At 45.1% G+C, this 17,429-nt stretch overlaps 1 protein-coding gene across 7 annotated transcripts in view; it reads right to left on the reverse strand.

Annotated features, from left to right (window-relative positions):
- Window positions 1-17,429, reverse strand: part of PCYT1B (phosphate cytidylyltransferase 1B, choline) — a 126,699-nt gene that overhangs the window by 89,364 nt on the left and 19,906 nt on the right. The window contains exon 1 of one of the 7 annotated variants that reach the window (XM_047076026.1): window positions 10,075-10,321. The exons of 5 other annotated variants lie outside the window; for them this stretch is intronic. In XM_047076026.1, coding sequence (XP_046931982.1) covers window positions 10,075-10,191 — 117 coding nt within the window. In that variant the 5' untranslated portion in view covers window positions 10,192-10,321. Of the gene's footprint in view, window positions 1-10,074; window positions 10,322-17,429 lie in introns of those variants that run through there. One more of the 7 variants, XM_047076031.1, reaches the window with a different exon arrangement.

The following is a 17,429-nucleotide window of genomic DNA, read 5'->3' on the forward strand; positions in this document are numbered from 1 at the left end:
CCAAGAGCCTAGACATCGAAATTGTTTCCATTCCTGGTCCCAAAGGCGGACAATGTGACACGGGAGAGCTAAATACAGCATTTTTCAAAGTGCATGCACAAACACCTTGCTTCCAACTCCCCTGGAAGCCTGAGCAGGTGATTCTCTGCTCACTGATGCTGGGGGACTGTGTGTAGTGGCAACATGGGGCTTTACAAGTCAGACAAACCTAACTTTAAATCCCAGCTTTATCAGTGTGCTTGATCTTTGGGGAATTACTTAACTCTTGGTCTCCTTATTTCTTTTTTTTTTTTTTTAATTTTTTTTTCAACGTTTATTTATTTTTGGGACAGAGAGAGACAGAGCATGAACGGGGGAGGGTCAGAGAGAGAGGGAGACACAGAATCGGAAACAGGCTCCAGGCTCTGAGCCATCAGCCCAGAGCCTGACGCGGGGCTCGAACTCACGGACCGCGAGATCGTGACCTGGCTGAAGTCGGACGCTTAACCGACTGCGCCACCCAGGCGCCCCTGGTCTCCTTATTTCTAACACAGGGAATAGCGATCCTTATCTTACAGGCCTGCAGCCTGGTTAAACGAGGTCACACACATAGGGCACCAGCACAGTGCCTAACACAGGGTGCACCAGTCCCCCATTTGCCCACAGAGGGCAATGAATGAGACCACTAGTCTTAAGCCCAGTATAGAACAATTCCCGCGTAACTGAACAATTTGGAGGTACGATAGGATTTCGTGTCATGTGACTGTGCCTACCGTCAAAATCAGGCACTAGACATGAAGCCCAGAAGCCGGCAGGTACCAGGAATAGGCTTCCAGCATCATTTGGTTGGCAACAGGCTGTACACATCATTCACGGGGCTTCTATTAACCTATTATTATTGTTGCTATTCTTCTTAAATGCCAGCTTAAATCGCCGTCAGCTCCCTGTTACACTTATGTCAGGTTCAACGTGCGTGAATTACGAAGTGGAAAACAAAAACATCAAGTCACACGCTTTGGTGGAAGTGAGGAGATTATATGAAAATGAATCCAGCTCCGTGGGCTGGCCTCGTGTGGCCCTGCCCATTATTACACAGGTGCACACTAACAGGGCTTGCTGCTTTACTTTCTAATCACTGTGTTTCAAGTGTGCCTTCAAGACTGTTGAGTGTTAAACTGTCTCTTTATCCCCAAGCAAGGTCAGCTTCCCCAGCCTCCCATACAACCTGTCTCCTGCTGGGATAAAGAGGAAGGTAGGAATGTTAAAACAATAATGCTATGGTCTGAGGCCAGCAACGGGTAATCAGATCCTAGCAAGGTAGAGGCTGTTACCTGGGAGATTATTGGAAGAAAATAGGCCTAGCTTGCAACGACTTGGGTCTGTTCCTACCTTCCTTGTTTTCTCCTTTTCATCCCACCCCCAGTTTTCAGACGGAATAAACCTTTTTCTACATTTTTTTCCCATCAAGAGGCACCAAGAAGCTTTCTTTGTGTGGGTATGAGCAAAAGAGTCCAGAGCTCCAAGACTATGGTCTGACACACTGTTGGACTTTAACCTGAAGCAGTGAGCTGATGTGGCTGGCTTCAGCTAGACAAGGCCCCTACAGCTCAATGCCATACTGCCTTGCCTCAAAGAAAACCCAGTATTGCGAACTTTAGTGTTAGGAGATAGCTCAATTAGGGGGTCATCATTCACATTAAGAAGAGATTCAAGCTAGGTTTCTTTGGACAATGACTAGAATGTTCAACATATGATTTAGAATACACTCAACCTTTCTGAAGAAGCATCTGAGGAATAAAGTTGGAAGACAACAGGTTTGTTTCTTTTACTAATGTAAAGTTCCAGAGTCTTTTGCCAGCGTTTGTTATTCGTATTTAGCCAATGTGTCCTGCCATAAGATCATTCAACCTGTTTTTACCCCAAATGGATAAAACCAAAAGGAGGGGAGGAGTGGGGTAGCCCTGCTTTTCGAGAGAAGCAAGAGATCAAACAGAACACACTGGGGTGGAGCATGCTCCGTGGTGAGGGAAGCCGGAATCACAATCTTGGGGCTGGCAAAGATCATCTATCCAATCCGTCATGAGTGACAGAACTGGGGTCCAGAGACGAGAAGTGATTTGCTTAAGCCCACAGAGTAGTTCACTGGTAAAACTGACGTTGGAAGCAAACTGTGGGCTCCAATGAGCAGAGACTAGGCTGTGGCATTCTTGTCTTGCCAGGCCCCGCCCTTCTGCGGTGGGCCAGCCCACTTCCCCTGGAAGCTCCAAATCTACATCTTTTCTTGATCCTGGGGGTTGGTGTGGAGCCCCAGAGGCCATAATGGGACAGATCCATTTTCTCTCCTTGGAACCCTGTCTCATCAGGAACCGCTCAGCCTTTCCACCCTTCCCTATTCCCACCCTAGCCTGGAGGCCTCTGGAGAGGAATACTCTGGGGTTGGACCCAACTTCTCAGGCTATCCCATATTTACACTTCTGCACCTGCTAGAACCAAGCCACTAACTTCACCTCCACCTTAGAGAGAAATCCGAGCCCATCAGATAGAGAGGCTTTCAACATTCAATGCCCTCCCCCTTTAAAACTTCTTACCCAAAACATCCTTGCCAGCTTGCCAGTGAAAGAAATGTCTCTTCTAGTTGAAACCAATTCTTCCACTTGTTCACTAGAGCCCAGTGTCTCCACATGGGTCTCCACATGAGTCCCAAGACTCATTCCCCCCTCAATTTTCCCCTATCGCTTTCACCTTCTCTCACTGGCTCTTTGCCATTTGCATGTAAGTGTGAGTTACTACCAGCTTCAAAGAATGAGCCAACCAAAAGCCTTGGCACACTGGACAGATGTTGGGAAGAATGAGATGAAAAAGGAAGAAGAGAAAAAAGCTGGCCTCTCTCAACCCTAAATCCTGATTCATCCACCTTTGGATCCTACACATTCTATCTGCTTATCTTCTCAGGCAACCTTCTACTTCCCCACCTTCTAAAAGCTCCTCAACTCACTGCCATCTGGCCTCTGCTCCCATGACATCACTGAAACATCATCAGTGACCTTTTCTTTCTAAATCCAAAGGAGCCTTTGCTTCATTATCCCGTTTGATCTGTCTGCTGCATTTGGTTCTACTGGACATTCCCACCACAGAACGTACCCTGCCATTGGCCCCCTGATCTCCCAGATATTTGAGAAGTACCTCTCTGTCTTCTTTTCATGATCCACCTCTACTGGCTCTTTGAATGGTGTCTCTCAGGGGGTGCCTGGCTGGCTCAGTTGGTTAAGGGTCTGACTCGCTTTCAGCTCAGGTCGTGATCTCAAGGTTCATGGGTTCGAGCCCCGCATTGGGCTCCAAGCTGAAAATGCAGGGCCTGTTTGGGATTCTCTCTCTCTCTCCCTTCTCTGGCCTCCCTCTCAAAATAAATAAATAAGCTTAAAAAAATAATACATGGTGTCCCTCAGGGCTCGATTCTGGAAAGATTCTGGGATAGAGTAGATTAATTTAACCAGATTTCACATAGATACAGGCAGCTATAAGGAGCCTTCTAATAGCTTTAATTACAGCTCTTCTATTTCTCCCCTTCTAAGAACCTGATAGTATGGCCCAGGGTCAGTTATCTTCTCGAATTACTTGTAGTAGGATTATCCTGAGGCGCTCTTGCTAGCTAACCATTTCCATTTCAATTACCATGTTCTTGGTCCAGAAACTGTCTGACTCCATTTCATTCCGATCAATTTCACTTCCATCTCTTCCACACTGACCTCTCCCACATCTACATCTCCAGCTCAGAACTCTCTCCCGAGTTCCAAAACCAAACATTAAGTAGACACCTCCAAATGGAAGTCTGCATGCTATCCCCAACGCAACTCTCACAACCTACTGTCCCCTAATACTCTCACGTCAGTGATGGTACACACTCGAGGAAGCCAGAAAACTGAATCTTCCTTGATACTGGCCAACCCTCAGACTCAGTTATCAAATCCTGGGATGCTTACCTCCTTAGTGTCTCCCATATTCATGCAGTTCTCTCCTTCTCCACTGCCCCATCCGTAACTTCAAACTTAATAATTCTCATCTACATCACTACAATGGTCTCCAAACCAAAAGAGGATAGGGTAGCAAAGAAAATATTACAAGTGCAAAGTATGAAATAGTTTCTTAGCTTTGAGTAAATGTACGTGTGTGTGTGTGTGTGTGTGTGTGTGTGTGTGCGTGCTATGCAACATGACATGTATTTATCATTGCGGCTTTGCAGAGCTCTCTCTCTCTCTCTCTACAGGCCTGTGCAGGTGTCTAAGCTCCCTCTACAGCCACATATGGCTACCGAGCACTTGAAAGTGGCTAGTCTGAATTTTGATGTGTTCCAATATAATATACACACTGGATCTCAGACTTACTATCAAGAAAAGAATATAAAATACCCCACTCATTATTTTGATATTGATTAATGTTGAAATGATCATATTTTGGATATATCAGGCTAAACAGAACATAGTAAGATTAACTTCACCTTTTTCAACTTTTTAAACCCTGGCTACTAGAACATTTTAAATTGTATTTCTACTGGACAGCACTGGTCTAGAGGCTGGAGTCTGCCGCTTACACTGGGGACTTAAGATCCCCTCAAAAGTAGACTGGTCCTCTCCGTGTCCGAAAATGTTTTGGGATCAGCAAGTTGCATGTTTTCCTCAGAGGCAGGGACCTGTCTTAACTTGGGGATCTTGTCAATGGAGTCTCCCTTGTTGGGAAGCACTTCCGCTCAGTGGATAAAATGCAGCTTATAAGGTACGTAAAGTCCAATATATTAATGTCAAATGTACCAAAAAGAAAAAAAAAACTCTCTCACAAGGGATTTCAGCATCCTGGCATGCTTCCACATCCCAAACTACGGTCTCCTGTTAAGTGGACATGATATTCAAGGGTAGGGGCTGTGAATTACTTCTCTTACTCCTCCCCACAGCACCTGGTGCATTACTGCACAGAGAACTTGCTCTCGGGCTGGCTAACTGGAACCGGCTGACAGGGGCCTGAGTTTTCTCTGTTACCTTCTAAAGCCCTGCATCACTGAATCAGCTTTAAATCCTCCTCACTGCCTGGGTGAAGACACACACAACCTTCTCATTTCTACACGCTCAAACACCAAAATGAAACAAAGAACCTACCCATCTTCTTACCAACTGAGATTTATTTCTTCCATAAGGACTTCAGCATTAGGCAAATGGGGGGCTGGCACAAGAACCAACTTAAGAGAATGGAGGAAACTGATTCACTGGTTCCATGTTCAACAATACACCTGGCTAGTATCGATCTGCAAGAAATGGAAGCTGCATTCGGACTGAAACCAACAGGAAAATGTCTGATAATAACCTTGGGCATGATTCCAACTGACCACAGTAAATGCCCAAGGAAACTCATATTTACTTTCACCAACACAGAACATTAAGTATCTCCCTTTTAAAATATATGCTGCTCTGAGGGGTTAAATAGATGGTGATACTACTAAAGGAAGCCACCAATGTCTCTGGAAGTCCAGTCATCTTTTTGATCATTAGCGGGTGAGCATCCTACCTCCCAATTGACATAATGCACCTTCTTCAAGACAGCAGTCTCTTGGCACTGCTCCGCTTTGAAGTCAAGCCCGAAATGAACTCCTGCTAATGTGGCGTATCGAACCAGCCCCCCTTTTTTTTTTTTATTTCCAAGACCTTTTCAGTTGGTTCGTGGTACACCCATCTTCATGGAAGTGACTATTGCAGGCTAGAATTACAACTTCCTTCTGACAGTACAAGGCACTCCTAGAAGAACTTGACCAAGGTCGTCAACCAAATCCTTAAGCAGACAGCTTTGGGCGGGGGGAGGGCTGGGCCTTATTCGAAAGGGTTCATGGGGTACTTGCTGGACCTGGAGGATTTGTCTAGGCACAGTCTGAGAGCTGGGGAGATATGAAGGCACTGTCCTTGCCCACAAGGGGTACTCACCCCTCAGGAATTGGGTCTTGGAGGAGGGCTAGTACATCCACACCACCCCTGACCACTCAGTTTCTCTCCTTGACAGCCAAGCTTATGAGTCACCTTGCATCATGTTGAAGCAAGAAAATAGCAAAGAAGGGACAAGTGAAGGATCAAGAATAAACGCTGTAACGATGGAAAGAAGAGTTGTCAGACACATCCCAAACCTGAGCACCATGGTAAAGTAGTAGGGGTAATACGATTACATCCCAAGATAGAAGCTTGATCAGAAAACCTAGGTAATTTTGTTATTTCTTTTCTAATTTAATCAGCGTTACTTAATTCTATTTACTCCTCTCCTTTCTTATATATTTTTTCAACAAAAAAGAAGGCAGGTGGAAAAACTATAAATATTCCTTTCAGAAAAATTTCCCCTTGAACATGACCGCACTGCACCCTCAATATCCTTATCAATTTGCTAGTTACAAGGATATAAAATAAAGATTGTTTTAAGGCCCGTTTATTTATGTGCGCCAGCTTCACGCCTCATTTCCTTAAAGGGCTATGCCAGGCTCTGTATTAGAGGCCAGAGTTACAGCGATGACAAGACTGGCTTCTACTCCACGTTCCCCAGGAAACTGACTCGTGGAGAGGTCACCACACTCCTTTCTGCCCCCAATGCACCTGATAACACACCTCTTAGCACACAGTGCCCTTATCATCCTGTAGGTAAACTATCTGTTTATGTGCCAGTCTCTTCTAGAATCCCCAGATCACAAACTGCTTGAGGGCTCAGAGCTCAACATGTAGTAGGTACTCAATCAACGCGGGCTGAGTTCAGCAGGATCACAAGAGAAGCTTCGCGGAAAATATATAGGCAAACGCACATAGACACAGGAATACTGCGCACAGCTTTCCAAGTGCCACACTAAAAAGAGAGCACAGTTCATTACAAAAGGGCATTTGACACAACTGCTGAGATTTAAATAAAATTTTTACTTACAGACAATGGCATTCAGCAACCTAAGTGCACACTCCAGGTCTTGCAGTAAAGCTTTATGGCCCTTTATTTACCCAGAAATTTCCTTTTCCATATCCCTAGGTAAAGTCAGAGTGAGTTTGGGGAGCCAATGTGTGCCTCAGCTAATAAAAAGAGAACTACTTTACTAATTGCTACTTTAAAAATTTTTTGTTGTTGTTTGAGAGAGAGAGAGAGAGAGAGAGAGAGAGAGAGACAGAATGTGTGATCAGGCGAGAGAGACAGAGGGAGAGGGAGGGAGGAGGAGGGAGAGGGAGAAAGGGAGAGAATCCCAAGCAGGCTCCTCGCTCAGCGCTGAGCACGTCGGGGCTCAATCTCACGATCACTGCGAGATCATGACCTGAGCTGAAATCAAGATTCGGGCACTCAATTGACTGAGACACCCCGGCGCCCGCTACTTTAAGATGATGTTTTGTAACTGAGTCCTGTTTCCTCTAAACTGTATGAATTCATCTTTGAAAATAAGTGGGAGAAGGATCCTGTCCTCTGGAGGGGAATCTCTTAAGTTTTTCATGAACTTTAAGGAACTTTGGAACTCAGCAGTCATACCTTGCGGACGGTTGTGGCGCCAGTGACCCATGTGCGATTTTGATCATTATGCGTGGGTGCTGGGCATAACAAAGAATTTATGCAATTTGAAATGTGAGGATATTAGCAAAGCTAAGGATCAACAGAAACTACTAAAAACCATAAAAAGAAATGCTATTTGACATTTTCCCTCGCCACTCTCTCTTCAACAATCTTTGTTATTAAGTGGTTAACATGAGCCTAGCTATTCAAGTAAAATCACTAGCAAGGGAAAGTCCGGTCCTCAAGTGTAAATCCAAACTTAGAATATACCCCTACAGTGATCAAAGTTTGCTGAGAAAAGGGGTTTCTAAAACCTGAGTAGTGGATTATAAATTGGCTGCAGCCCTGATTTAAACCGACCAAATTTTCAGTAGCCCATGACAATGGTAGACAACTTGGAAAGCTTTTTTAATTCTTTTTAAGGTCATTCACTTATTTTGAGAGATACAGAGACAGCACAAGTGGGGGAGGGACAGAGAGAGAGGGAGAGAGAGACCCAAGCAGGCTCTGCACTGTCAGCCTAGAGCCCAACGTGGGGCCGGAACCCACGACAAGTGAGATCATGATCTGAGCTGAACCCGAGAGTCAGACGCTCAACCGACTGAGCCACCCAGGCGCCCCCTGTAAAGTTTTGTGTGTGTGTGTGTGTTTCAATCAGAGGTAGACCGAAGCCATTACTTTACCAGTTCAGCTTCTGTATACACACCCGCACTTACTTTAGGCTAGAACTGGCAAAAAGATGGGAAGGGAATGTATCTCACTCCAGGGTGTGTTGTACAGGAAAGATCTTCCACTTGGGATCTTCAAATCCCAGCTCAACTCCTTTGAAGCAGTGTGACTCTGGGAAAGTCACTCACCCTCTCTGGGCATCCATTTCCTTATTTCTAAAACAGCACAGAGGTGCAGGTGTAACCTTGCCGGCTTTGCAGGACTCTTTAGAGCCACCTCCGGGATGAGACGTCACAAGTGACAGTGCAAAGTACTTCAACTTTCTTCCTTCCCTTGACTTCCTCTGCCCACCCTCTCAGAATCAACGAAGGGGCAGAAGAGTTCAAAGGCAAAAAGGGAAGGAAAAGAAGTGAGGAGAGTCAAATGATACAAACTGGAATTTGATGCTGCCTCTCTCTCCCCTGCACCATCTTCGCACCATCTTTGTTACAGGCTTTAAGTGGTCATTTGTGTTGTTTTTTCATCGCTCAATCAGGAGTTCTTTAGTGGTTCAGAGGAATCCTGCGGTAAGAAACTTATTGGAATGGTTTATATCCCACGAGAACATAGGCCCTACGTCACGTATGCCACTCAGAAAGTGGCTCAAATGCGGGACACATTAATATTAAACTGCCCTAAGAAAAATATATTTTATAAAACAGAAACACAGTGAACGAAAGCCCACAGCACTCTAATATAATTTCTTGTGTTTTCATGTTTTTGGGAGTTGTTCTAAGCCTGCCTTTGAACCCTTGTAACCCTTATGAAGAAAAAGCAGTTCCATGATGGGCTTGGAATCTGTGAGCCTTCATTTACAGAGTTCACAGAAAATGCTACATCACAAAATACTTTCTTAAAAACCTCTTCCCAGGGTCAAACTCCTGGGCCAATCAAAATATTGCACCTTTTAACTTGGGGGAAACGACTACAAAAAGGATTGTTCTAACTAGTCTGTCACTTGAACTTGAGAGTTGGAAGAGAGGTCTTTCCAACTTTCACAGGACGTCAGGACACTGAAAACCCACCACCCATTTGGTGTTTTTGATTCCTTGAGGATATACTAAGCTCAGGTGGTTGACAACCATCTTCCACACCTGCTAAAATAATCATGCACAAGGGCAGAAACAACTCATGAAATTTGGGATACCAGTCACTGAGATGGAAGGAAGCTCCGAGCGCCCCCGTCTCCACACTTTCATTATTAAAGGCATGCAACCCGTTTCTAAGTAGTAAATGCAGCTTCCCCAGGTTTCTACTATCTGAAGACAAACCCTCCCAGCACACTCTGGAAATGCTTAGGATTCATTTAAAATGCACCTTGCTTCTAAATGCATCACGGAGGGACCCTTTTACTTATTTATTTTGAAATGTTCAAACGAATGGGGAAGTTTTGCTTCCATATCGTTTTCATTTTTCCAAAATTGGCATTAGGCACCAAAATGAGTTGGGGACCGAATCGTTCCTCAGCTAGAATTTATAACTTAACAACGGACTCGTCCCAAGCTCTGCGAAGCGAATACCATTTTAAAACGCACTGTGGGATTTTTATCTTCAGACGAGAAGACACCTCAAAGGAAAAAGGCCATCCCCTCCTCCCAAGGCAGAAAAACAGCATAGCCCAAACAGCCCGTTTCCTACCCAGCCAATACAATAATGCTTTGTAAGCTGAGAGCAGCGCCCGGTATAGAAGCTAAGTATAAACAGCTGAGAAGGATTAGGCGGTAGCTCCATTCTCATTTACATGAAAATCCTCCAAGCATCGTTTTCCTCGCTGGCTGCAGGCGCAGAAGGAACTCTTTTGTGCCATAGCCAAGCATAACATTTGCATCCTTTGTCTTTACTTACCAGTCGAGGCTGTGGGCATGTGTGCTCTATTTCCTCCATGGTTTCTGAGGGAGGCTCATTGGAAAGGGATTTTGGGATACCTGTTTCTGACTCAGCATCAGTGGTAAGTACTGGCATGGCCAGTGAATGCTCCCTCCAGCTCTACACCCTCTGTGAGTCTCCTCCCAGGCAGAGAATGTTTTCTTTGTCACGTATTTTTCTCTTCTTCACCCATCCCCCTTCTTCGCCCCTTCTTTCTGTCTTCCCTGGGGGAAGTGAAGAGGTTACCCCCCCACACACCCCCTCCCGTTTCCTTCCCCAAGAAGCCAAAAGGCAAGGCCTCAGTTTATCACTATAACAACCAGACGGCACTGGTGCGGCGGGTGCGGGATACAGTACCTCATTTGCATGGAACGCGCTGGTTGGCTACTGTCATCATAGTACCACTCCGCCGGGGAGCGGCGGGGTCCCATTGGCTGGCCGGCCGTGCCCACGGGGCCCGAACTTGCTGCTTTTGTTTCTTCCGCTTGATTCAGTTGCAAAGGTCTCTGTCCGTGCGGGGCGAGGGACCCGCGCTGCACTAGCCAGATAGGATAAAACCGCTTCCTGAGGGGTCCGGGACTCCTCGAGGAAGGACGTAGCAGACCTCCATTAAAAAAAGGACCGTGTCCCTGGCATGAGTGTTTGATGTGCTATAGTCAGAATTTTGCTAAATAGCAGTCACCCTGAAGACAAAGCAACATTTGGGCCCAAACTCCCTGTGCCCACGATTGCCAGCTGGCCTCAGAGAGCCCCTCAGGACACTTACTGTGGGCACCTGAGTGTTCATCCACTTGACGGCAACAAGAGCACTGGCAGCACCCCCCACCCCCACCCCCAGGCCTGGTGTAGCTCCAGATCCTGCCCCTGGGGCTGCCCTGAGAGGAATTTTGAAGGAGGTAGATTGTCTGACAACCCGCCTCCCAGTTGCTTCCTCCGTCAACCACTTCTCCCCTCTCCCCGGCTATTCTGAGTTTCCTCAATGAAGTCTTGTTCCATACACTGGTCTCTTATTCCTCTGTTCCTATTTTACCAGTCCTGGGTCCCATTTCCTAAGCACCCTGCTCTCAGCCAAATGCTCATGCCAGTCACACAAACATTCCAGTTGGGGTGTTAGTGATGATGTGCCTTAATGTCTAAATCATCCATGAATATCCCCCATTGTAAGAGGGGCGTTCCAAAGACACACACTCAAAGAACTTACAAAGGTATTCGTTCTGGTGAAATATCACACTTATAGTAACATTAATAAAAATCATGGCAGTTGCTACCATTTCTAAAGCACAGGCACAGTGCTTTACCCAGATTTTGTTTAATCTTCGTTAGAACCCAAAGTCGATCCTATTATTAGTCCCATTTAAATTGCAATTGAGAGTAATTGCCGAGGGCCTCAAACTCATAAGCAGAGTTGCAAGGATTGGAAAGATTTGCGGGGGATGGGGGTGGGAGCTGGGATGTAGCAGGTGTAGTAGTAGAAAAAGCACCTAGGTAGGAGTCCTCATAAGACAAGTCCCTGGGCTTCTAGATCTTTCATCTTAATCTATAGCAGTGTTTTTCGTCCGAGTGTGGTCCAGCACCAGCAGTACCAACATCAGCATCATCTGGGAACTCTTAAAAATGCAAATTATTGGCCCCTCAAGACCTGATTCCGTACGTCTGGTGTCAGGCCAGCAATTGCATTTCTAACAAGTTCCCAGGTGATATTAATGCTGCAGGTCCAAGGACCATACTTCGAGAACCAATAGTCCAAAGGATGGGAGAAAGGGGAACCCTCTTGCACTGTTGATGGGAATGCAAACTGGTACAGTCACTCTGGAGAAGAGTGTGGAGCTTCCTCAAAAAACTAAAAATAGAACTACCCTATGATCCAGCAATGGCACTACTAGGTATTTATCCAAAAGATACAAAAATACAGGTTCGAAGGGGTACATGCACCCCGATGTGCATGGCAGCATTATCAACAATAGCCAAACTATGGAAAGAGCCCAAATGTCCATCGACTGATGAATGAATAAAGAAGTGTATACACACACACACATACAAACACAAAATGGAATATTATTCACCCATTAAAAAGAATGAAATCTTGTCATTTGCAATGACATAGATGGAGCTAGAATGTATTATGTTAAGCGAAATAAGTCAGAGAAAGACAAATACCATATGACTTAACTCGTATGTGGAATTTAAGAAACAAAACAGATGAACATATGGGAGTTGGGGGGGAGAGAAGAGAGGGAAACAAATCATAAGAGACTCAATGACAGAGAAAAAACTGGGTTGACAGAGGGAGGGAGGTGGGGGATGGGCTAGATGGGTGATGGGCGTTCAGGCGGGCACTTGTGATGAGCACTGAGTGTTGTATGTAAGTGATGAGTCACTGAATTCTACTCCTGAAACCGATATTGCACTGCATGTTAACTAAAATTTAAATTTAAAAAAGGGTGGGATAAAAACACTGTCCTGCTTCCCTCACAGAATTTGGGAGACCAAATAAATATTATGTGAAAGCACTTTGTAAATTAGAATGTGGCATATTCATATAGGGGCATTATTTTCATTGCCCCTCAAATCAAGAGAGCTAGCCTTAAAAAAAAGAAAATGGATTCTGCAGCATAGATTTTCAGTTACACATCCTGGCGCTTTAAATGAGAATGGCATCATCTGACATCCCCATTATTACCTATGCTTAAGAGAGCTCCAGTAATGCAGGAATTCCAGTGACACTGGGTCGTCTGAAAAGGGGTCCTCCCACCCACTTCCTAGCCTTTCCTTCCTGCCCTGTCTGCCCTCCTGGAAACACAAAACACCTCAAGCTGCAAGTTTATCTCTAACAAGCCTGGAAGAGCCAGACCCTACAATACACTTAAGAGGTCCTTTCCCCCTGTGCTGGGTGATATGGGAGTGATATTGTTCATCTCATCTCAATATTTTCTTTACCTTACAGTGGCAGTTCCCAAATGTGGTCCCCAAAGGAGCCACAACAGCAGCCCTGGGAACTTGTCAGAAATTCTTCCTTCCCCGCCACAGATTACTGAATCAGACGGTGGCGGTGGCGACGAGGAATCTGTGTTTTCGGTGAAATCTGCAGGTTCTGCCACTTGGTAAAGTTTGAGAACCACTGTCTAGAGCCACACAGTCCCATTGGAAAGCACTTAACCCCCCCTTAACCCCCACTAGGTTCTGGGCCACTTGCCAGCTTGGTTCCTAATTGGTCCTCGAATTCCCTTTCTAGAAGGGAATTCTAGATGGAAGGCTCATCTGCTCACCTGCCTATTTAGCAGAGTCCTGGTGTCCAGCAGGGTCCTTGTGGGAGTAATTTTAACGTGGGGGCTTCCACATGCTGTTAAGGTGATTAGCTGAGAATGACCAGTTAATTCCACAGTATGGAATTAAATGTTCCGTAACCCTCTAGGGGTTAGCAGAGGGGAAGGGGATGACTGTAAAGGGATAGCAGAAGGTAAGTTATGGGGGTGATAGAATTGTTCCCTATCCTGATATGGTAATGGTTACACAAGTCTATACCTGTGTTAACATTGTTAAAAACTCCATGGAGGACATTTGTCAGTACATGCTAACAGCCTTTAGAACATGCATGCCCTTTGACCTAGGAATTCCTCCTGGAACCTATCGCCAAAGAAATAATCAGAGAAGCACACAAATAATTATGTACAAAGACGCTTAATGCAGAATTACTTATAACAGGCAAAAAAAAAATAGAAGTTACAGCAATAGGAGTAATGGTTAAAACAAAATACATTCATATAGTGTTATACATGCGTTAGCGGTCATGTTTTTGAAGCCATTCTAATGCTACGGCGACATGTTAACATTACATCACCAAAAAAAGCAGACCACAAAATAAGATACCAAAAGATATGTACATGCCTAGAGAAAAGCCCCACAGGGAAGTAACCAAGATGTGAAAAGTGACATCTTTAAGCTGTGGGATCAGGGGCGATATTTGCTTTCTTTTTTGTATCTTCGTATCTATAACAAGTATGTAAAAGATGAACATCTATTACCCTTTTAGTCAGGAAAAGAATGAACATCACCCCTCCTCCCCAACGGTATGAAGGGCTGGGTATGGGGTCAGGGTGAGGCAGACAGACGTTGGCACATGAACATACACAAAGAGGCAGGGACTCAGTGAAAGGAAACAAGAAAGCTAAAAGCGAGGGACAAGCTGGGAGAGTCCTCTCTCCAGTTAGGATAAGTAGAGGCATCGTGTTGGAGGCAGGCTGTCCAGAAAATCTCCAGGGAGCATTTGGGGCCAGGGGTCCTGAGTCCTGTACCCTGCGCGAGCAGGGCACGGCTTCGGTGAGAGCTCGGCACATCAGCGCTGCCGCTCACATGCACAGCCGTCGTTATCTCTCCCATTTATTGAGTACCTCTTACATTCCTAGCACTGTGCTGGGTACTTATCCTGGGCTACTTGTAAGTCCCACAACAGCTGAGCAGATAGCAACAGGCCCCCCCCCCTCTGCAGATGAGGAGACCAACCTGTACAGACTTCAGCTTAGAAGAGACCTACAAAATGACATTATTCTTCCTACAAGCGGTATGCCCTTGAACAACATCATATTGTTGAAAGTCCATTCCCAAAGATCTGCAGGGAAGAACTAAAATTATCTCTTTAGAGCAGGAGCCCGTGTGAGCCCGATCCCCCCAGGCCTCACTGTGGTGGACAACGGCCGGCCCGCTGCCACCTGCTCTCAACTGCATCTCTGTGTGAGGGCTTGCTCTGGCCATGGGAGACCCCCCAACAGCAGCCCCGGGGAGGCAGAGCTGAGGGGCTGGGAAATTAACAGCCCAAATCCCTAAGAGCTCTCAAGCAGTGACTGACAGGAGCGAAAGTCTAAACACCCCCGTGGGCTCGGCCCTCAAGTGGGATGACTCCAAATCGCATGCTCCCCATGGACAGAGGTCCCCAGTGGGATTCAGTTCCACTTGCCATGGTGTGGCTGGCTTGACAGTGCTCCCGCCATCGCCCGGCTTTATTCCCTCGTCTTGCTTGCCCACACTGCTGCTGCTGTTTCCTGGGCTCACTTCCCAAACAAACTGCTGGAACTTGAATCTTTGTCTCAGGACCTGCTCCCGGGACATCTCCAACTAAGACTATTTCAGCGCCCCATCGTAAAGTTAATATCTGTTTCTTATGGCAAAATGTCTTTTATATACTCATATGGATAAAAATGAGCCATAACACCATATGGAAATGTCTGTTCGCCTGTGTTTTTGAAGTAGGCCTTACACTTAAGAGTCTTCTTCTTTCAAAACGCCTTTTCTTTTTTATTTTCCAATCTTTAGTCCTCCTTTTAGAAAATTTTATGTCCATTGTATAAAAATGTTAGCTCAACCGTAGTGGTAATTTTAAATTATTTAGCTACAGTCTGTATGTCCCTCCATATATTATACTGCTCTTACTATTTATCAAGAATGCCGTATGTAAAACCCCCTTCCAGGGGCGCCTGGGTGGCTCAGTCAAACATCCGACTTCGGCCCAGGTCGTGATCTCACGGTTTGTGGGTTCAAGCCCCGCATCAGGCTCTGTGCTGATGGCTCAGAGCCTGGAGCCTGCTTCGGATTTTGTGTCTCCCTCTCTCTCTGCCCCTCCCCCACTCACACTCTGTGTCTCTCTCTCCTTAAAAAATAAACATTAACAAAAAAATTAAAAAAAAAAGAATCCTCCTTCCTCTGAAATCCCTCCTCCTTACCATCAGTCGTGACTTCACTGTTTCTTCCACCTTCCCTTTTTCTTTCTCATTCATTTTTTCTCATTGCCTCAGATCTACCAAGCAAGGAGCTTATTAAAGAAAGGAGATTGAAAGAGCAACATAAAGTGGACAGAATTTAGTGTTTCCCGGAAACCATTATGACCTTCTATGGAATTTTGTTACATTCATGGCTCTATTTGGAGCCCCTTACTCAGTTTTCCACATGTGGCTTATGGTTGGGGCCTGAAACCTCACCTAGTCGAGCAAAAAATTCAACCATACCAAGTAATGAAACCCACATATAAATCCTTTTCACCTACTTCGGGAAAATTGTGGTAATAAAAATGTTTTCCATTGTAAAGCATTTCACCCCTCACTTGGTGCTTTTCCACATTAAATTATATCATAATAGCACTCTGAGATAGACAAGTTTTCATACTGAAAATTTTCAAATGAGCAAACAGAATCAGAGAGGTTAAGTGACTTGAGTAGGGTCACACAGTAAGGGGGACAAACTATCACCTGAATCCAGGTCTCTTGAATCAAAGTTCAACTCTGTTTTCCACTACACTACACTATCTCCCTTTTTGATGTAGTTATATTTGCTTAGTTAACAACGCTGCTGAGCTGACTCATGCATATTTCATCATCCAAAATAGCCCCTTCACCGCTTTCCTATTGAATTCATGTAACATGAAGCACTCTTCACTTATATTCATTCACTTCATTTCCTATCTCTAAAACCATGGATCTGGACTCATTGTAGGTGCTTGCATTTAATTATGACAGAAAAATAAACACAGAGGCATTGCCAGATTCACCAGTGGTCAAGAGCCAGGCCGATAAAGGCCATTAGGGGGGAAAAAATAATGGTCAGACATAAAAAGTAGTCAGAGCTTCAAAACTTACTTTTTGAAAAACAAAATCAAGAAGATAGAATGAAGGTGCTTTATTTTATCCTTAACAGGGACTTTCTTCCTTTTGGGGCTTCTGTCATAATCCGAAAAGAATTAACTTTCACTCATTCGTTTGACCAAAATTTATTGAGTCTAAGCACTGTTTTTTTTTTTTATTTTAAATTTTTAAATTTTTCATTTTAGAGAGAGAGTGTGTGAGTGGGGGAGAGGGGCAGATGGGGAGAGAGAATCCTGTTTTAAAATTTTATAATGTTTATTTATTTATTTTTTTGAGAGAGAGAGAGAGAGCACGTGTGTGTGAGTGGAGGAGGGGCAGAGAGAGAGGGAGACACAGAATCAAGGCAGGTTCAAAGTTCCGAGATGTCAGTATAGAGCCAGATGTGGGCTCAAACCCACGAAACGTGAGATCATGACCTGAGCCAAAGTCAGACACTTAACCAACTGAGCCACCCAGCAGCTGATGGGGAGAGAGAATCCTAAGCAGGTTCCACGCTAACCCCAACGCTGGGCTCAATCCCATGACCCTGGGATCATGACCTGAGTGGAAATCAAGAGTCGGACACTCAACCAACTGAGACACCCAGGCACCCCAAGTTTAAGCACTGCTTTAAGGTGCTGGGGAACAATTGCACAGACCCAACATGACTAACCTCCTGCATGAATGAAGATGCCACCAATGAGATGTCATCTTACATCTTACATT

Source organism: Lynx rufus, unplaced genomic scaffold, assembly GCF_022079265.1.
Source record: "Lynx rufus isolate CCGP_SWC_20201006 ecotype Redwood Valley unplaced genomic scaffold, mLynRuf1.p SCAF_14, whole genome shotgun sequence".
In the NCBI taxonomy this organism is placed as follows: domain Eukaryota; kingdom Metazoa; phylum Chordata; class Mammalia; order Carnivora; family Felidae; genus Lynx; species Lynx rufus.